Raw genomic sequence first — 14,048 nt, forward strand, 5'->3', positions numbered from 1 at the left:
ACCCCTAAGCACAGGGTGGAGGGACTAGCCATCAATCCTGTGTATTCCACAGGTAGGCTGTGACCAGGCCCACAAGCTCTCCACCCTTTTAGGGGGAGATGCATACTCTCCACCTTTCTACTCTAGAGCCTGTTCACAGAGGGTTAAGACATACGACGTATGCATTCAATAGAGTCATCTACCTCATAGGTAGGACATGAAGTCACCGAGGACAATCAGCATTCAGGGGGTAACTGCCTTGAACCCTCCTGTCTCAGACAGCCTGGGCAGCGTATGGGGGAAACTTGGCAGGTAGGAGGCTTTTTGACGAATTCTGTGCAAGTTCTAGTTTAACCTAAACCTCCATATTGTAATTAACTTTATGCTCCAAGGCACACTGCTTTCGGGAGGCACAGAGCTTCTACAGGTGTTGGTAATTTATTTTACTTTCTTCCCAAAGCTTAAGCACTCAGTGACTGGGGTCAAATCATAGAAGCTAACAGATGGTGGGAGGCAAAATTAAATGCAGTAAACAAGAAAACGGAGATGCTCGGCAGGCCGGCCCTTGCCCTACAAATGACCATGCAATAGTGCCCAGAAGCAGTGACTGAGAAGCCCATTTGCTGTAAGTGTAATTCAACCCCTGGATGTTTCTTAACCCCAACGCTGGCAGATGGTTTCCATCCTTCCAGTATAAAATAACAGAAGTCATTGTAGCACAAAACAAATTTTTTCAAAAGTTCACATGTACCTTATTTCGTCCCCAATATCCGGTTCTAGTAAATAACCCCATTACAGCGGAAAAAAATTTACATACACACACAAAGTTACCAACTTTGAATAATACCAAATGCTGGGCATTTGCAATCACTTTTATCTTTGAGCTTCAATAAGACAATGACCAGGAGGTCATTTTGATGATTAAAAACAGGGGTTTCTAATGTGCAGACCCCCAAGGATTCCTCGGTGGCAAATACCAGGCCGCCCAAAGTCCAAACACACACACACAAAGGCAGATAAATATATATATTTAAAACTGCCCCCAATCTCCTCCTCCCTCTTCCCGGCTTTTGATACTCATGCGCAGCAGAAGTCAAATTCTGCTGCACACTGGAGTCACCTGGGGAGCTCTTTAAAAAATTACAAGTCCAGGCTGCACCCCAAAGACCCCCAGAATTTTCTGGGGTGTGCAATTCAGGCATCAGCATTTTCACCAAACACCCCCAGTCTGAGAATGAAAGCTCCGGACGAAACTTAAAGCTCTAGGGCCCAAATTTCCTTCCTCTGTTCACACGCCCTGGCCCCCTACACAGCCACAAAGGGAACCGCGGCCCCTCGGGCGCTGGCGCAACGCCTACCTATGTAGAGCGAGGAGTCCTTCCTCCGCACGTGGTCGTCGATGTAGGAGACGCCCAGGGGCTGCACGGGGGTAGCACCGATGCCCAGGAGCACCTGGGCCCCAATGAGCAGCAAGTACATCATGTTGGTGGCGGTCCGGCTGCGGCAGATGAGGTCTGGGTCGGGGCCCTGGTCCCCACCCGAGCCGTTGGCAGCGCAGACGTCGCGGCCCTCAGCGCCCCAGCGGATCTCTCCCGCTTCGTACTTGTACTGGTGGGTCAGGAACTCAGGCAGCGCGGACAGCAGTGCCCCCAGTGCCATGACGATGCCGCCGCAGCCAATGAGGCGTGGCCGGTGCCCGCGCGCCCCGAAGTAGCTCACGAAGAGGATGAGCGCCAGGTTCCCGATCTCGAAGCTGCTGGCGATCACGCCCACGTCGGCACTCTGCAGGTTGAACCTCCGCTCCAGGGTGGTGAGGACGCTCACCTGTGGGGTGCAGAACGCAGTCTCAAGGCCCGTGCTGATGGAAAGCCCCCCGGGAGGCCCCCTTCCCGCAGCGCAGCGCACCTGCGTATACTAAACCCTCCCACCGAGCCTGTAGGTTTGCCTTGTTTTGACCACCTGTGCCAAGTGCTTCCGGAGAAGGCGATGGCACCCCACTCCAGTACTCTTGCCTGGGGAATCCCATGGACAGAGGAGCCTGGTGGGCTGCAGTCCATGGGGTCGCTAAGAGTCAGACATGACTGAGCGACTTCACTTTCACTTTCACGCATTGGAGAAGGAAATAGCAACCCACTCCAGTGTTCTTGCCTGGAGAGTCCCAGGGACGGGGGAGCCTGGTGGGCTGCCGTCTATGGGGTCGCACAGAGTCGGACAAAACTGAAGCGATTTAGCAGCAGCAGCAGCCAAGTGCTTTACACCTTGAGTCCAAAAACCGTCTACTCGTTATGCTAACTGTTCATTCCTGGGGGCTCAGACGGTAAAGAATCTGCCTGCGATGCAGGAGACCTGGGTTCGATCCCTGGGTCGGGAAGATCCCTGCGGGAGGAAACGGCTACCCACTCCAGTATTCTTGCCTGGAGAATTCCATTGACAGAGGAGCCTGGCAGGCTACAGTTCAGGGGGGTTCGACAGAGTCGGATACGACTGAGCGACTAACATTAACATTAACCCTAATTAAATGGTTAAAGAATTAACTTTCCCACGGGCAAAGAAGTTTTCTTGGCATCTGTTTCCATCCTGCAAGATTCTGCCTCTAGGCATAAGAACCACCTCCCCCATCCCACAGCCGCCCCGTTTAGGGCTTGTGAAAGTGCAAGTCGCTCAGTCGTGTCAGACTCTTTGTGACCCCAATAAACTATACAGTCCATGGAATTCTCCAGGCCAGAATATTGGAGTGGGTAGCCTTTCCTTTCTGCAGGAGTCCGGTGAAAGTCTTAAAAGGCACATCTTTCACAGACTGTCTCCCAACTACATCTTATCTCTCAAGTCCATGCTGGAGGTATAGGACTCTTGGGCTTTTTACCAGGAGGTAATTAGCAAAGCATATTGAAGGAAATAAAATTACAAAGAGAAAAAAACCTGGGGTAGGCAAAATGGACAAGCCAGATTAGCTCAGTAGGATAATCATTAGCTCTTCACTTCCTTCTGGAAATTTCCAAACACTGGACATTTCTCTCAAGGCCATCAGGTAAATATTTTCCTGACTGTTCTGTGCACTCCAGCTGTATCGAGTTTCTTTGGGTCAAACAGTTTGATGACTTTCCCCACCTTTGCATCCCTGTCTGCCCCTCATTTGTTTAACAAATATCTACTGAATATCTGCTGTTGGCTTCACAATGCCCAGGACACAAAAGACAGAAACAGGAGGACAGGACTCAGTGTTCTGTGGTGACCTGAATGGGAAGGGAATCCAAAAAGGGGATATGTGTATCCATATAGCTGATTCACCCCGTACAGCAGAGACTAACAGCATTGTAAAGCGACTATACTCCAACAAAAATAGAAACAAAGGAAACAGGAGGAAGGGATGACACCTGGCCTCAAGAAGCCCCCCTAGCAGGAAGGTAGACGTGTGTGCTGGGTACAAGCTACATTCATGATGCAAAATCACATAGGAGGGTGAAGAGGAGATGCATTATTTTAGGGTTCCTTCAGAGAAAACGCAAACAGCCTCCCTGTCCTGCGGTGTGCAGTTTCCACACAGGGTATTATCAGCCGTACAGGAGTCCCTGTCATGGGAGCCCTAGTTGGGCAGGGAAGAACACTCCAGGCAAAAGCAACTGGGTGAGCAGATGCCGGGTGGCATGACTGCATGATGGAATGGAACATATGGAGTGGAAAGGTAGGTTGGTAAACAGACTATACGGAGTCACAGAAGCCACCCTAGAGGAATCAGACAATCCCAGGCAGTGTGGTGAAAAGAACGCAGAGCCTGGAGCGAGGGGCAGCTGGCTGGAATCCCACCTAGGATCTCCTTAATTAGCTTCAGGACTTTGATCAAGTTACTTAACCTCTTCAAGCCTTGATTTCTTTGGAACAGGAATAATAATGCCTACCAGGCAGGATGGATGTGAAGATTAGACACAGCAGTATGAAAAGTCCATTAGCACAGAGTAGCCTTTCCCTACATGTCCAGAGAGCGTCCAGAGAGGCGGGGAAGAGGGGTGCAGAACCAAAGCTCGGGGACCATCTGTGACTCTCAATCACCTTGGGCAAAGGCACCCCATGCTTTCACTGTCCCGTCTGTAAAATGGGGATAAGGGTGATGCCTCTGAGAGCTGGTGCCAGGAGTAAACACTTGTATGAATAAATGCTAGGTAAGGGCCATCCGCAACCATGGTCACCATTTATCCTTGGGGCTGCCCAGGTGGCGCTAGTGGTAAAGAACCCACCTGCCAATGCAGGAAGACGTAGGAGATGCGGGTTTGATCCCTGGGTTGGGAAGATCCTCTGGAGGAGGGCATGGCAACCCACTTCAGTAGTCTTGCCTGGAGAATCCCATGGACAGAGGAGCCTGGCAGGCTATAGTCCATAGGGTCGCAAAGAGCTGGACACGCTGGGGTGACTTAGTGTGCAGCACGCACATGTTGGGACCAGCAAAGCGCTAGAAACACGAGGGTGACTCAGGTGTGGTCGGCGTGTGGAGGATGGATTGAATGGGGACTGCAGAAGTAAACCCCAGCAGAAAAAGAGGCTGGGCTATTTGTTCTTGAGACAAGGGAGAAGAAAAGGTCAGTACCGTGGCAATGGAAATGAACAAGAATATCTGAGAAGTGTCCTAGAGGCAGAATAACATCTTTAGGGAGAGTGGGCTGCCTCTGAGTGCTTGAGCGTGTGCTGCTAAGGGAGGAATAAGAGTCAGTGGCTCTAGCCTTCCTCCAAATGTCTAAATATGTGCACAGGTGTCAGCATCCCATATGCACAGCCTCTCTGCAATGTCCACACACACACACACCTGTGCTTGTTAACATACCTGCATTCCACCCGCATCCAACCTTTTCCGCACCAGGGACTGGTTTTGTGGAAGGGCTGGGGGCATGGCTTCAGGATGATTCAAGCACATCACATTTACTATGCACTTCATTTCTATTATTACATCAGCTCCACCTCAGATCAGCTGTCATTAGATCCCAGAGGCTGGGGGGCCCCTGCTCTATGCTATTTACCTTTATTATTAAAAAAAAAACACAACAGTAGCCCAGACATTCCTGTTAGCCTCCTTTCAACCCCACACATTTAAAAAGACTCCTTTAGCCCAGGGGTTTCCAATGCTACCTTCAGATTGGATGCACCCAGGAAGCACTTAAATATTTTAGATGCCAGGTCCCTCTGTGAGTTTCCAAGCCAGGGAGCTGGGATTTTGTTAAAGCCCTCTGGATGCTTCTACCTGGGTTAGCACAGCACCAAGGCAACGACACAAACTACCACAGCCTTTCTGTCATCCCTGGGCCTGGGGTGTGCCCTGCAGAGCAGGGCCCAGGACTGTGCAGGTCCCTGTTCATGACCAAGGACAGGACAGCTGTGTCGCCCTCCTTCATCAGCATTCCGATTCTGATTCCTGTTTCTGTTGTCTTTCTACTCAAATCAAGGCCAGCTCACAACTCGTGCAGCTTGAGCTATAAGTTAGATTGTTTTTCAAGCACCAAGTAGTGGCCATGGTCGAGAAAAGAAGTTTCATGATTCCTGGTCTCATTAAAATGGCTCTCAAATGCTCCCAGAGATCTTGGCCAAAGATATGGACGAGTGAAAAGGAAGGTTTCATTTAGCCCCTTCTTTGCTTTGTAACGGGCTTCCCAGGTGGCTCAGTGGTAAGGAATCTGCCTACCAATGCAAGAGACACAGGTTTGATCCCTGATCCGGAAAGATCCCACATGCCACAGAGCAACTAAGCTGGTGGGCCACGACTATGGAGCCTGGGAGCTGCCACAGCTGAGCCCATGCACCCTGGAGCCCGTGCTCTGCAACGAGAATCCACGGCAGTGAGAAGCCCGTGCACTGCAATCAGAGAGCACTCCCCACTCATCGCAGCTAGAGAAAAAGCCCGCACGGCAACCAAGACCCAGCACAGCCACAAATTTAAAAATTAACTAAAATAATAGAAGGCAGTAACAGAAGTGGACATGTGTGGGCAGCATCTCCTGGGTGGCCCTCAAGCAGGCTGGCGGGTCTGCAGCCTGGTGACCTCCAGCTGGGGAGGAGAGGGCAATAGCCGTTGGCAGGAAGGACAGGCAGGCATGAGCAGAAGGTGTAATCCGTTTCTGCCACGAGGCTTTGTGACATCGTCCCTGGGAGCAGATCTGAAATGTGAGCGCCGCTCCGTTCTAGCAGGTGTGCCCTGTCATAACACATCACACAGGCGTGGACGATAATGATGACATAGGGTGGCAAGGCGAGAGGCAGCTGTGGGCCAAACAAAAAAGAACCTGCTCTTCTAGAGCACGCGGGGGCCCATGCCTGTGACTCTTGTCCTGCCTCAAACCTGCTCCTTGCAGAGCGACCCACAGGGGAGACAGTAGGAGGGGAAACACTGGCCGAAACCATCCACCCTGGCCAGGCACCACAGCGACCCTCTGCATGAGTTACCTTGCGACAGGAGGTCCTGGCAAGGAACACCGGACCAATGAGCCACTACCAAGAGGAAGAATTCCAGAAGGTCCCACACATCCTACCCACCTCCCAGGATCCTCCTCACCGGAACCCATCCTGGCTGAGGGCTGCACGAAAGACCCTGAGTCAGAATGAGGGGCCAGAGACAACCTGGAAACTAACCCCATCACCATGGAACCTGAGACAGGGAGCCGCGTGGCAGGGCAGTTCTCCTGAGTTCCCTTACCTCCTGCTCCCCCTCTGTCAGCAGGTGTGTCTCCTAGGACAATTCATGTCCAAGTGTTAGACAAGAGCCCCCTCTCCAGTCCTGGAAGGGGGCCCCCACTCCTGCAAGAATAGGAGTAGTAGGGTCCTGACCTCCTTGACCCTGTGACCTCTTCAAAGCTTCACGGACACCTCTTTGAATCTAGAGTTAAGCTACACAGATATTCTGAAAAGATGCTTTGTGGCCCAATTATGTCAGAGGCTAATGTCTTCACTTATTTAAACCATAATTTGGAGAAGTTCAACTAATTAAGTATGCACGAGGCCATAAACCCACTTGTGGCTCATAGGTGGCAATGAATAATCCAAAAATGAGGAAGATGCCTGCCAGCAGCGATGGTTGTCTCTACTTAACAGCTAACAGGACTGATGGCAATGTCTTGATAATTAGAGATGAAGGAAGCTCCAGGAGGAAAAGAGGAGGTGTCCTCACCCTGCACCAAGTAGATACAAAGTGATTATTAAAAGAACACAATATTTATCAGGTTTCTGCTATCCCAATTTAAAAACAAAAAAATACACTTGAATTTCAGAATATCCTGGAGCACTGGTTAAAAATATAGATTCCCAAATCCTGAGATGAGGCCCAGGAGTCTGAGGTTTTATAAAAAAAATCCTGGGTTGGGGCGGTAGATTTCTGGTGCCCAGCGTGGGGGAGGTATGAACACCACCGACACTCCAAGTGTCCCACACACGTGAAAGTGAAAAGTGAAAGTGTTAGTTGCTTAGTCAAGTCTGACTCTTTGCAACCCCATGGAGTGTAGCCTGCTGGGCTCCTCTGTTCATGGGGTTCTAAAGGCAAGAATGCTGGAGTGGGTTGCCATTTCCTTCTCCAGGGATTTTCCTTCTTCCGACACAGGGATTGAACCTGTGTCTCCCGCATTGCAGGCAAATTCTTTTCTTCCCTGTGTGGACAGGGAAGCCTGTCCACACAGATACTTACCATCAATAGAGAGCAACAGTTCTCAACCTTCATTAGGAGCAAAATCACCCGGAGAGTATGGGACTGCTGGAGCCCAAGCTCAGAGTCACCTCTGACTCAGAGCATGTGGGATGCATCTGGGAATTTACATTTCTAACTAGCTCCCAGGTGATGTGGATACTGCTGATCTGTGGACCAGACTTTGGAAATCCTGCTCCACTGGGCTCTCCATCCTCAATAAGCCTGTCTCCCCTCAAGATTAAAAAGCTTGCTTTTTGTGGCTGTTGTTTAGTCACTAAGTCATGTCCTACTCTTTGTGACCCCATGGACTTCAGCCTGCCAGACTCCTCTGTCCATGGGATTCTGGACAAGAATACTGGAGTGGGTTACCATTTCCTCCTCTGGGGGATCTTCCCAACCCAGGGAGTGAACCTGCATCTCCTGTTTGGCAGGTGGATTCTTTACCATTGAGCCACCAGGGAAGCCCCCGCTTTTTTTAAAGAGATGTCAATTGAAAGCCCTCCCTCACTTCTGGCTCACATCCAGTCTCTCCTCCTCCTGTGGGAAATCTGGGTTGCATCTGGGGAGGCTCACCTCTTAGGGAGTCTGAGGTGCACACTGGGGGGCACTCGCCCCATGCAGGGAGCCCAGCCCCAAAGGGAGACCTTCAGCTTCCCTGGGTTATGAGGGTATGTCCAGCTTCCCATGGACAGAGGAGCCTGGCGGGCTGCAGTCCATGGGGTCGCAAAGAGTAGTCAGAAATGCCCTGAGACAGGAGACCATGGACAGATGGGTCTTTTCTCACCTCTGAAAGGGCCAGTTTTACCAGGGGGTCACGGAACACGCAGCCAAGCTCCTGGAGCAGCAGCTGAAGCTCAGGCTTGCCTGCGTGAGCCCTCCCCCAACCTGTCCATTTTCTTATTCTGGAGTAGGGGGTGCAGACTAGACTAGAATCACCTGGAAAACACACCAGCACTGCCCCCTACCCCACCCCCACAGGGACTGAGATATAATGTGTGAGGCCGGGACCCAGGAGGGAGTCTGTGAAAGCTCCCAGGTGATGCTAATACACAGGCAGGTGGGGGAGTGTGCGTGGATGCCAGGGCCCAAGTGCAGGGTGCTCACAACAGCGCGCCCTGGTCCTATGGGGTGGAGCACCGGGGCCTCCAACTCAAATCTGGCTTTGACAGCACTTGGCCACGTGGATTTTTCTGCGCTGTCTCCACACCTGTGCAGCAAGGCTAACAATAAGAGTACCATGAGGTCAGGATTCACCGCCGCTGGTACCCACATCCATGGTGTGCATGCGCCATGTGACTTCCAAATAGAGCCACACAGAAAGCCTGCTTGGGGTGGGAAGTACAAGGAACATGACTAAGGCTGAGAAGGAATCCCTGCCCTGTGGGGGTTTAAGACCTGGGGGAGAGGAGAAAGAAAGGGTCCTAACAATACAGCTGGCCTTGTAGGGTCATGCATTAGAGTGGCAGGAGGCTCAAGGGATATGAGAACACACCTCTGGCTGCAAGTGGAGGAAGATCGATCTGGGATGCAACAAGAATAAGTTGGATTTTAATACATGGGCGATGGGGGGGGGGCGTGGTGAGGCACAGTTTTCTAAGAGTGAAGATCACTGCGGTGGGGGAGGCACTGAGGAGGGCGAGCTCAGACCAGCCTGGGGGAAAGGGAGCAGGACACCATGGTCCCTCCCCGCCGTGTCCTCAGCCTGCCTCTGTCTGTAGAAAAGCTTTAGCCGAAGAATAAGTCCAATCAGAGAAGTGAGAAAATGCAGAAGCAAAGACGAACAGGTAAAGGAGACCAAATAATAATGGCTTAGTCCGTAAGTGGGGATACCCTGGTGGCTCAGATGGTAAAGAATCTGCCTGCAATGCAGGAGACCCGGGTTAGCTCCCTGGGTTGGGAAGATCCCCTGGAGAAGGAAAGGCAAAGGTCTTCAGTTCCTTCTCAAGGGCTGTAGATAATATTCTGAACCATATCCTGTGAGCTGTCTAATGGATACTGAAACCCCCGCCACATGGAAAGAGTTAACTGCATGATGACCAGACTGTAGCTATGACATGAGCTGCCACAATTCCAAGAACTGGCCTCGAGGAAATGAGAACAAGCTGACCCTGGAAATGAAGACTAACTGCACTTAAAACAATCAAGATGATGCTGGTCAGACCACCGATGGCAACTGCCAGGTGACTGTCAGAACTGACTGTGCTGTTTCTGCAAGTAGCCCCCTCGCTCAGCCTATAAAAAAGCCTTTGATTGTTGGTAGGGTGGGGGGGCGGGAATCGGCCTTTGAACAGGCATCCACCCCCCACCACTACCCTCAGTTGCTGGCATCCACAATAAAACAAACTTTCCTTTCCACCAACCTGGCCTCTTTATCGGCTTTTGAGTGACAACCAGGTGGACCCCACTTTCAGTTACAAGAGCCCTGTGGGGAGATGAAACAGCCTTGAAGACCAGGCTGAGGTTGATCTGGAGGTCACTGGGGAGCCAAGGGAGGTTCTTGAGCAGGAGCCATCCCTCGGAGACACTATCCTGGCAGCGGGGCGTGGGATGGAGGGAGGAAAAACTGCCCTGGCGATGATTTCAGCAGTGCTGGAGAGAAGTGAGGCTTCCACAGGCACACGCTGTCAGGCCCACAGAGAAGGGTGCCGATGTGGGGTGTCTCGGGAGCAAACAGCAGCAGAGCCACAGCTGACAGTCTGGGTCCAGGAAGATGGGGCCCAGGAGGAACTCGGGGAGTCTCTCCAGCTCAATCTGGAGCCCACATGAGGGCTGAGAAGGGTGGGGAGAGCCCACAAGTACAGAGAAGCTACACCTGGAAGCCCTTCTACTCCAAGGGGCACAGGACACTACAGTCCAGCAACCGTGCCCCCCGGGGAGTGTGAGCTGTACTTGCAAACCACACGCCCAGCAGCGGGGCCCGGTGATGCTGAGAGCAGACGCAGAAACAGTCTGGCTGTCAACCTCACGTTAAACCGCAGTCAAAGAAAGGCCCCGAGCTCCTGAACAGGGATGAGCACACTTCTTCCATGAAGAACCAGGTAGTAAATATTTTCAGCATCTGGACCACTCAGTCTCTATAGCGACTCTTCTACTCTGCCATCTGAGTGCCCAAGCAGCATCCCTGGGCAGTACGTAACTGATGGCCACGGCTGCATTCCAAGAAAACTTTATTAATGAAAATAAGCTATGGCTGGACTTGGTCTCAGGCCACAGATTGCCAAAGTCCTGCTGGCTTCTCCACCATCCAGTACGGGAAACTGCCTTATTTCCGCGTCTGGCAATAACAATGCTGGCCGTTTACAACAAGCTTGCAAAGTGCTCCTGCTGCTGACATGGAAAAGCCATTCTCGGCACAACTTCAATGCAAGTTTGTTTTCTAAGCCTGTGGAAGGAATTTTCAAGCCCATATCAATTGCTTGTCTGATGGGCCAGGATGTGTCTCACAGCAAAGGCAGGAAGGGGCCCAACCTCAAAAGCTCGGACAGTGTCTCCCTACGACGAAGCAGCAGCATTAAGTGCATCAGGTGAGGAGGCACGTTGCGTGGTTCTGTTTTCACCTGAACAGCAGCTCCTTGGAGTGAGTCATTTAGGGCACAGGGGAAATAGCACACACAAGGTAGTGACTTGTGAATTCCAGGATCTGAGGTTTGCAGAACCAGGTATCAGAAGACAGCACAACAGTGAGCCCTGGAATTGCCCTGGTGGCAGACAGACTGCCCACCCGCCTCACGGGTCAGCCAGGGAAGACAAACAGCCAATGTTGCTTTATTACTTCTTTTTTAATGCTGCCTTTAAAAAAAGTATGTATTTGGCTATGCCAGGTGTTAGTTGTGGCACAAGGGATCTGTGATCTTCCTTGCAGCACACAAACCCTTATTTGCGACATGCAGGATCTAGTTCCCTGCCTGGGGATTGAACTCGGGCCCCTTGCATTGGGAGTGTGGAGTCTTAGTCACTGGGCCACCAGGGAAGCCCTATGTCACTTTATTTCTGATGGGATGAATTAGCCCCTTTTATGGCCACATAATAAATGGGTGTAAATTTACAACAATAAAATTCTTTAAAAAAAAACAGAATAAGAATTACACAGAGAAACTGTGGTGCAGACATGCCTCTGGCCTCCAGCCCATGCCACAGGCATCAGCATGTTTTGGAAAAGGATGAGAAGAAGGGTGGATGGAAGACATGAGGGATTTTGAAATGGTCATGCATTTTAACACGCCTGCAACCCCCCTTTCCTGGTCTGTAATACAGAGGTGATGATTAATCCTTTAAATCTTGCCACATGGTCAAAATGAGAAGGAAACATGCTGTACAATGTGACTGTGACCGCAGTTATGCCTGAGGTTGCGAATGTGCAACACGGCCGTACCTTTCCTAGAAGCAGCACCCGCCAGCCCTCTCTGCACCTGGGTCTTTCATAAGAGACCATCGCTTCCCTCTGATCACTCTGTCTGAGACCCAGAGTCGTGGATCCTCTTTCCTTAGAAAGACCTCACTCACCTGCGTCTCTAAGACTTCCTCTGTCTTCTGCATTATTTGCATCTTTTTCAGACCATTTCCCCCCCTAGTCCCTGTTTCTTGCTTTCTCTCTTCTCCTGCTTACATTTTCTCCTAAATAGCCCTAAAGTACAACAGAGGCATCTTTTTTTAAATTCTTTATATTTAGTGAAATCTTATGTTCACTTAATTCTAAGAGAATGTGTCATATTTTATGATCCTATTCTTTAAAAAAACAAAAAACCTCTAAATTTGCTTCCTACTTATGAGTCTCACCATTGATTTTTCTCTATAGCTCAGTGGTCCACTGCAGAAAAACAAGGGTTTTCTGTCCCTACTGGGCACAGATAATAGAATTTTCTTTCACTCAGTGACTGAGCTATAAACGTATTACCAGAAATCTTTTGCATCAGTCCTATTATTAATAGTCTGTGTTTAGTACCTTTCACAGGACTTGAGACGATTCTTTGAATTCACAATTTATGTGGTGCCAGGTCTCTTTTATTAGAGAAACTTCAAGAACAATATAAGTTAAATGATTTCCTCAACAAGAATTACATTCAACAAAAAAGTATAGAGGACCAGTCTTAGGAGAGAGATTTCCATCTGATACACTAACGATGTACACACACACATACTCCCCAGACAGAGCCGTGTTCACTGAATCAGACTCACTACATGCCCTAGGGCCTGTGCTTAGTGTTAGATGGACTGAAAACCCCAGACAGAGTAGCTGGGCCAGGTTCTAATCTCAGGGCTGCAGATGCCCTTAACCAGCTCATAGTATAATAGACAAGACAACTATGAAGATAGCTATCACAAAGGGCCAAGAGAGCTGCTCGCTGCCAGAATAAAGAGAAGCACGGTCAGTACCCAAAGAAGCACTCAAGTTTGTACCCAGGCACGTGGGAGGAATGTGGCCTCCAGGCGGGGTACCTTCCGGAATGGGGGGAAGATTCATTACAACCCAAAGAACACTTATTATTTACTTATCCAGGGATGGTCTTGCAGGCTCTATTGACATAGTGATTATTCATGATGATTATACATGATGATTCCAGGAGGTGGGTCATATCATTATCCAGTTTTACAGATGAGAAGGCTGAGGCTGGAGAAGACGACTGTCCCACTGATGGCCATGCAGCTGGTGAGCAGAGGGGCCAGGACTGATGCCCAGTCCCACTGACTCCACACTTGAGTGACTGAGTACTAGGCTCCCTGCCGGGGGGAGGCACCCCTGACCTTGGTGGAGAAGGCTACCGGGCTCTGTCAGCTAAGCCTGCTGTTTAAAAAAATGTGGAAGAAAGTGAGTGTTAGTCACTGAGTGCTGTCTGACTCTTTGTGACCCTGTGGACTGTAGCCCGCCAGGCTCCACTGTCCATGGGATTCTCCAGGCAAGAATACTGCAGTGGGTAGCCATTCCCTCTTCCAGGGGATCTTCTCCACCCAGGGATCAAACCTGGGTCTCCTGTATTGCAGGCAGATTTTATTTTTTACCATCTGAGCCACCAGGGAAGCCATCCCCCCCAACCCCCAGCCAAATGGAGTTACTGTTAAAAGCTGTGCAGGGAGGGACTTCCCCAGTAGTCCAGTAGCTAAGACTTCAGGCTCCCAAAGCAGGGGGCTTAAGTTCGATTCCTGATCAGGGAACTAGATTCTGCATGCCACAACTAAGAGTTTGTATGCCACAACTAAAGATTCCATATGCTGTAACAGAGATCAAAGATGCCGAGTGCCACAACTAAGACTCAGTGCAGCCAAAGAAAGAAAATTGTTTAAAAAGCATATAAAATACATAACCAGTGCAAGTTTGATGTATGACACAGAGCACTCAAAGTCGGGGCTCTGTGACAACCTGGAGGGGTGGGGTAGGGAGGGAGGTGGGAGGGGGGTTCAGGAGGGAAGGGACACATGT

The 14,048-nt window shown here is 50.5% G+C and overlaps 1 protein-coding gene across 2 annotated transcripts in view; it reads right to left on the minus strand.

Moving 5' to 3' along the window:
- SLCO3A1 (solute carrier organic anion transporter family member 3A1) overlaps positions 1-14,048 on the minus strand; it is a 375,521-nt gene that overhangs the window by 293,055 nt on the left and 68,418 nt on the right. For both annotated transcript variants that reach the window (XM_061394315.1, XM_061394314.1), the window contains exon 2: positions 1,338-1,803. In XM_061394315.1, the coding sequence (XP_061250299.1) occupies positions 1,338-1,803 (466 nt within the window). The remainder of the gene's footprint in view (positions 1-1,337; positions 1,804-14,048) is intronic.

This window comes from Bos javanicus, chromosome 21 (assembly GCF_032452875.1).
Source record: "Bos javanicus breed banteng chromosome 21, ARS-OSU_banteng_1.0, whole genome shotgun sequence".
NCBI lineage: Eukaryota > Metazoa > Chordata > Mammalia > Artiodactyla > Bovidae > Bos > Bos javanicus.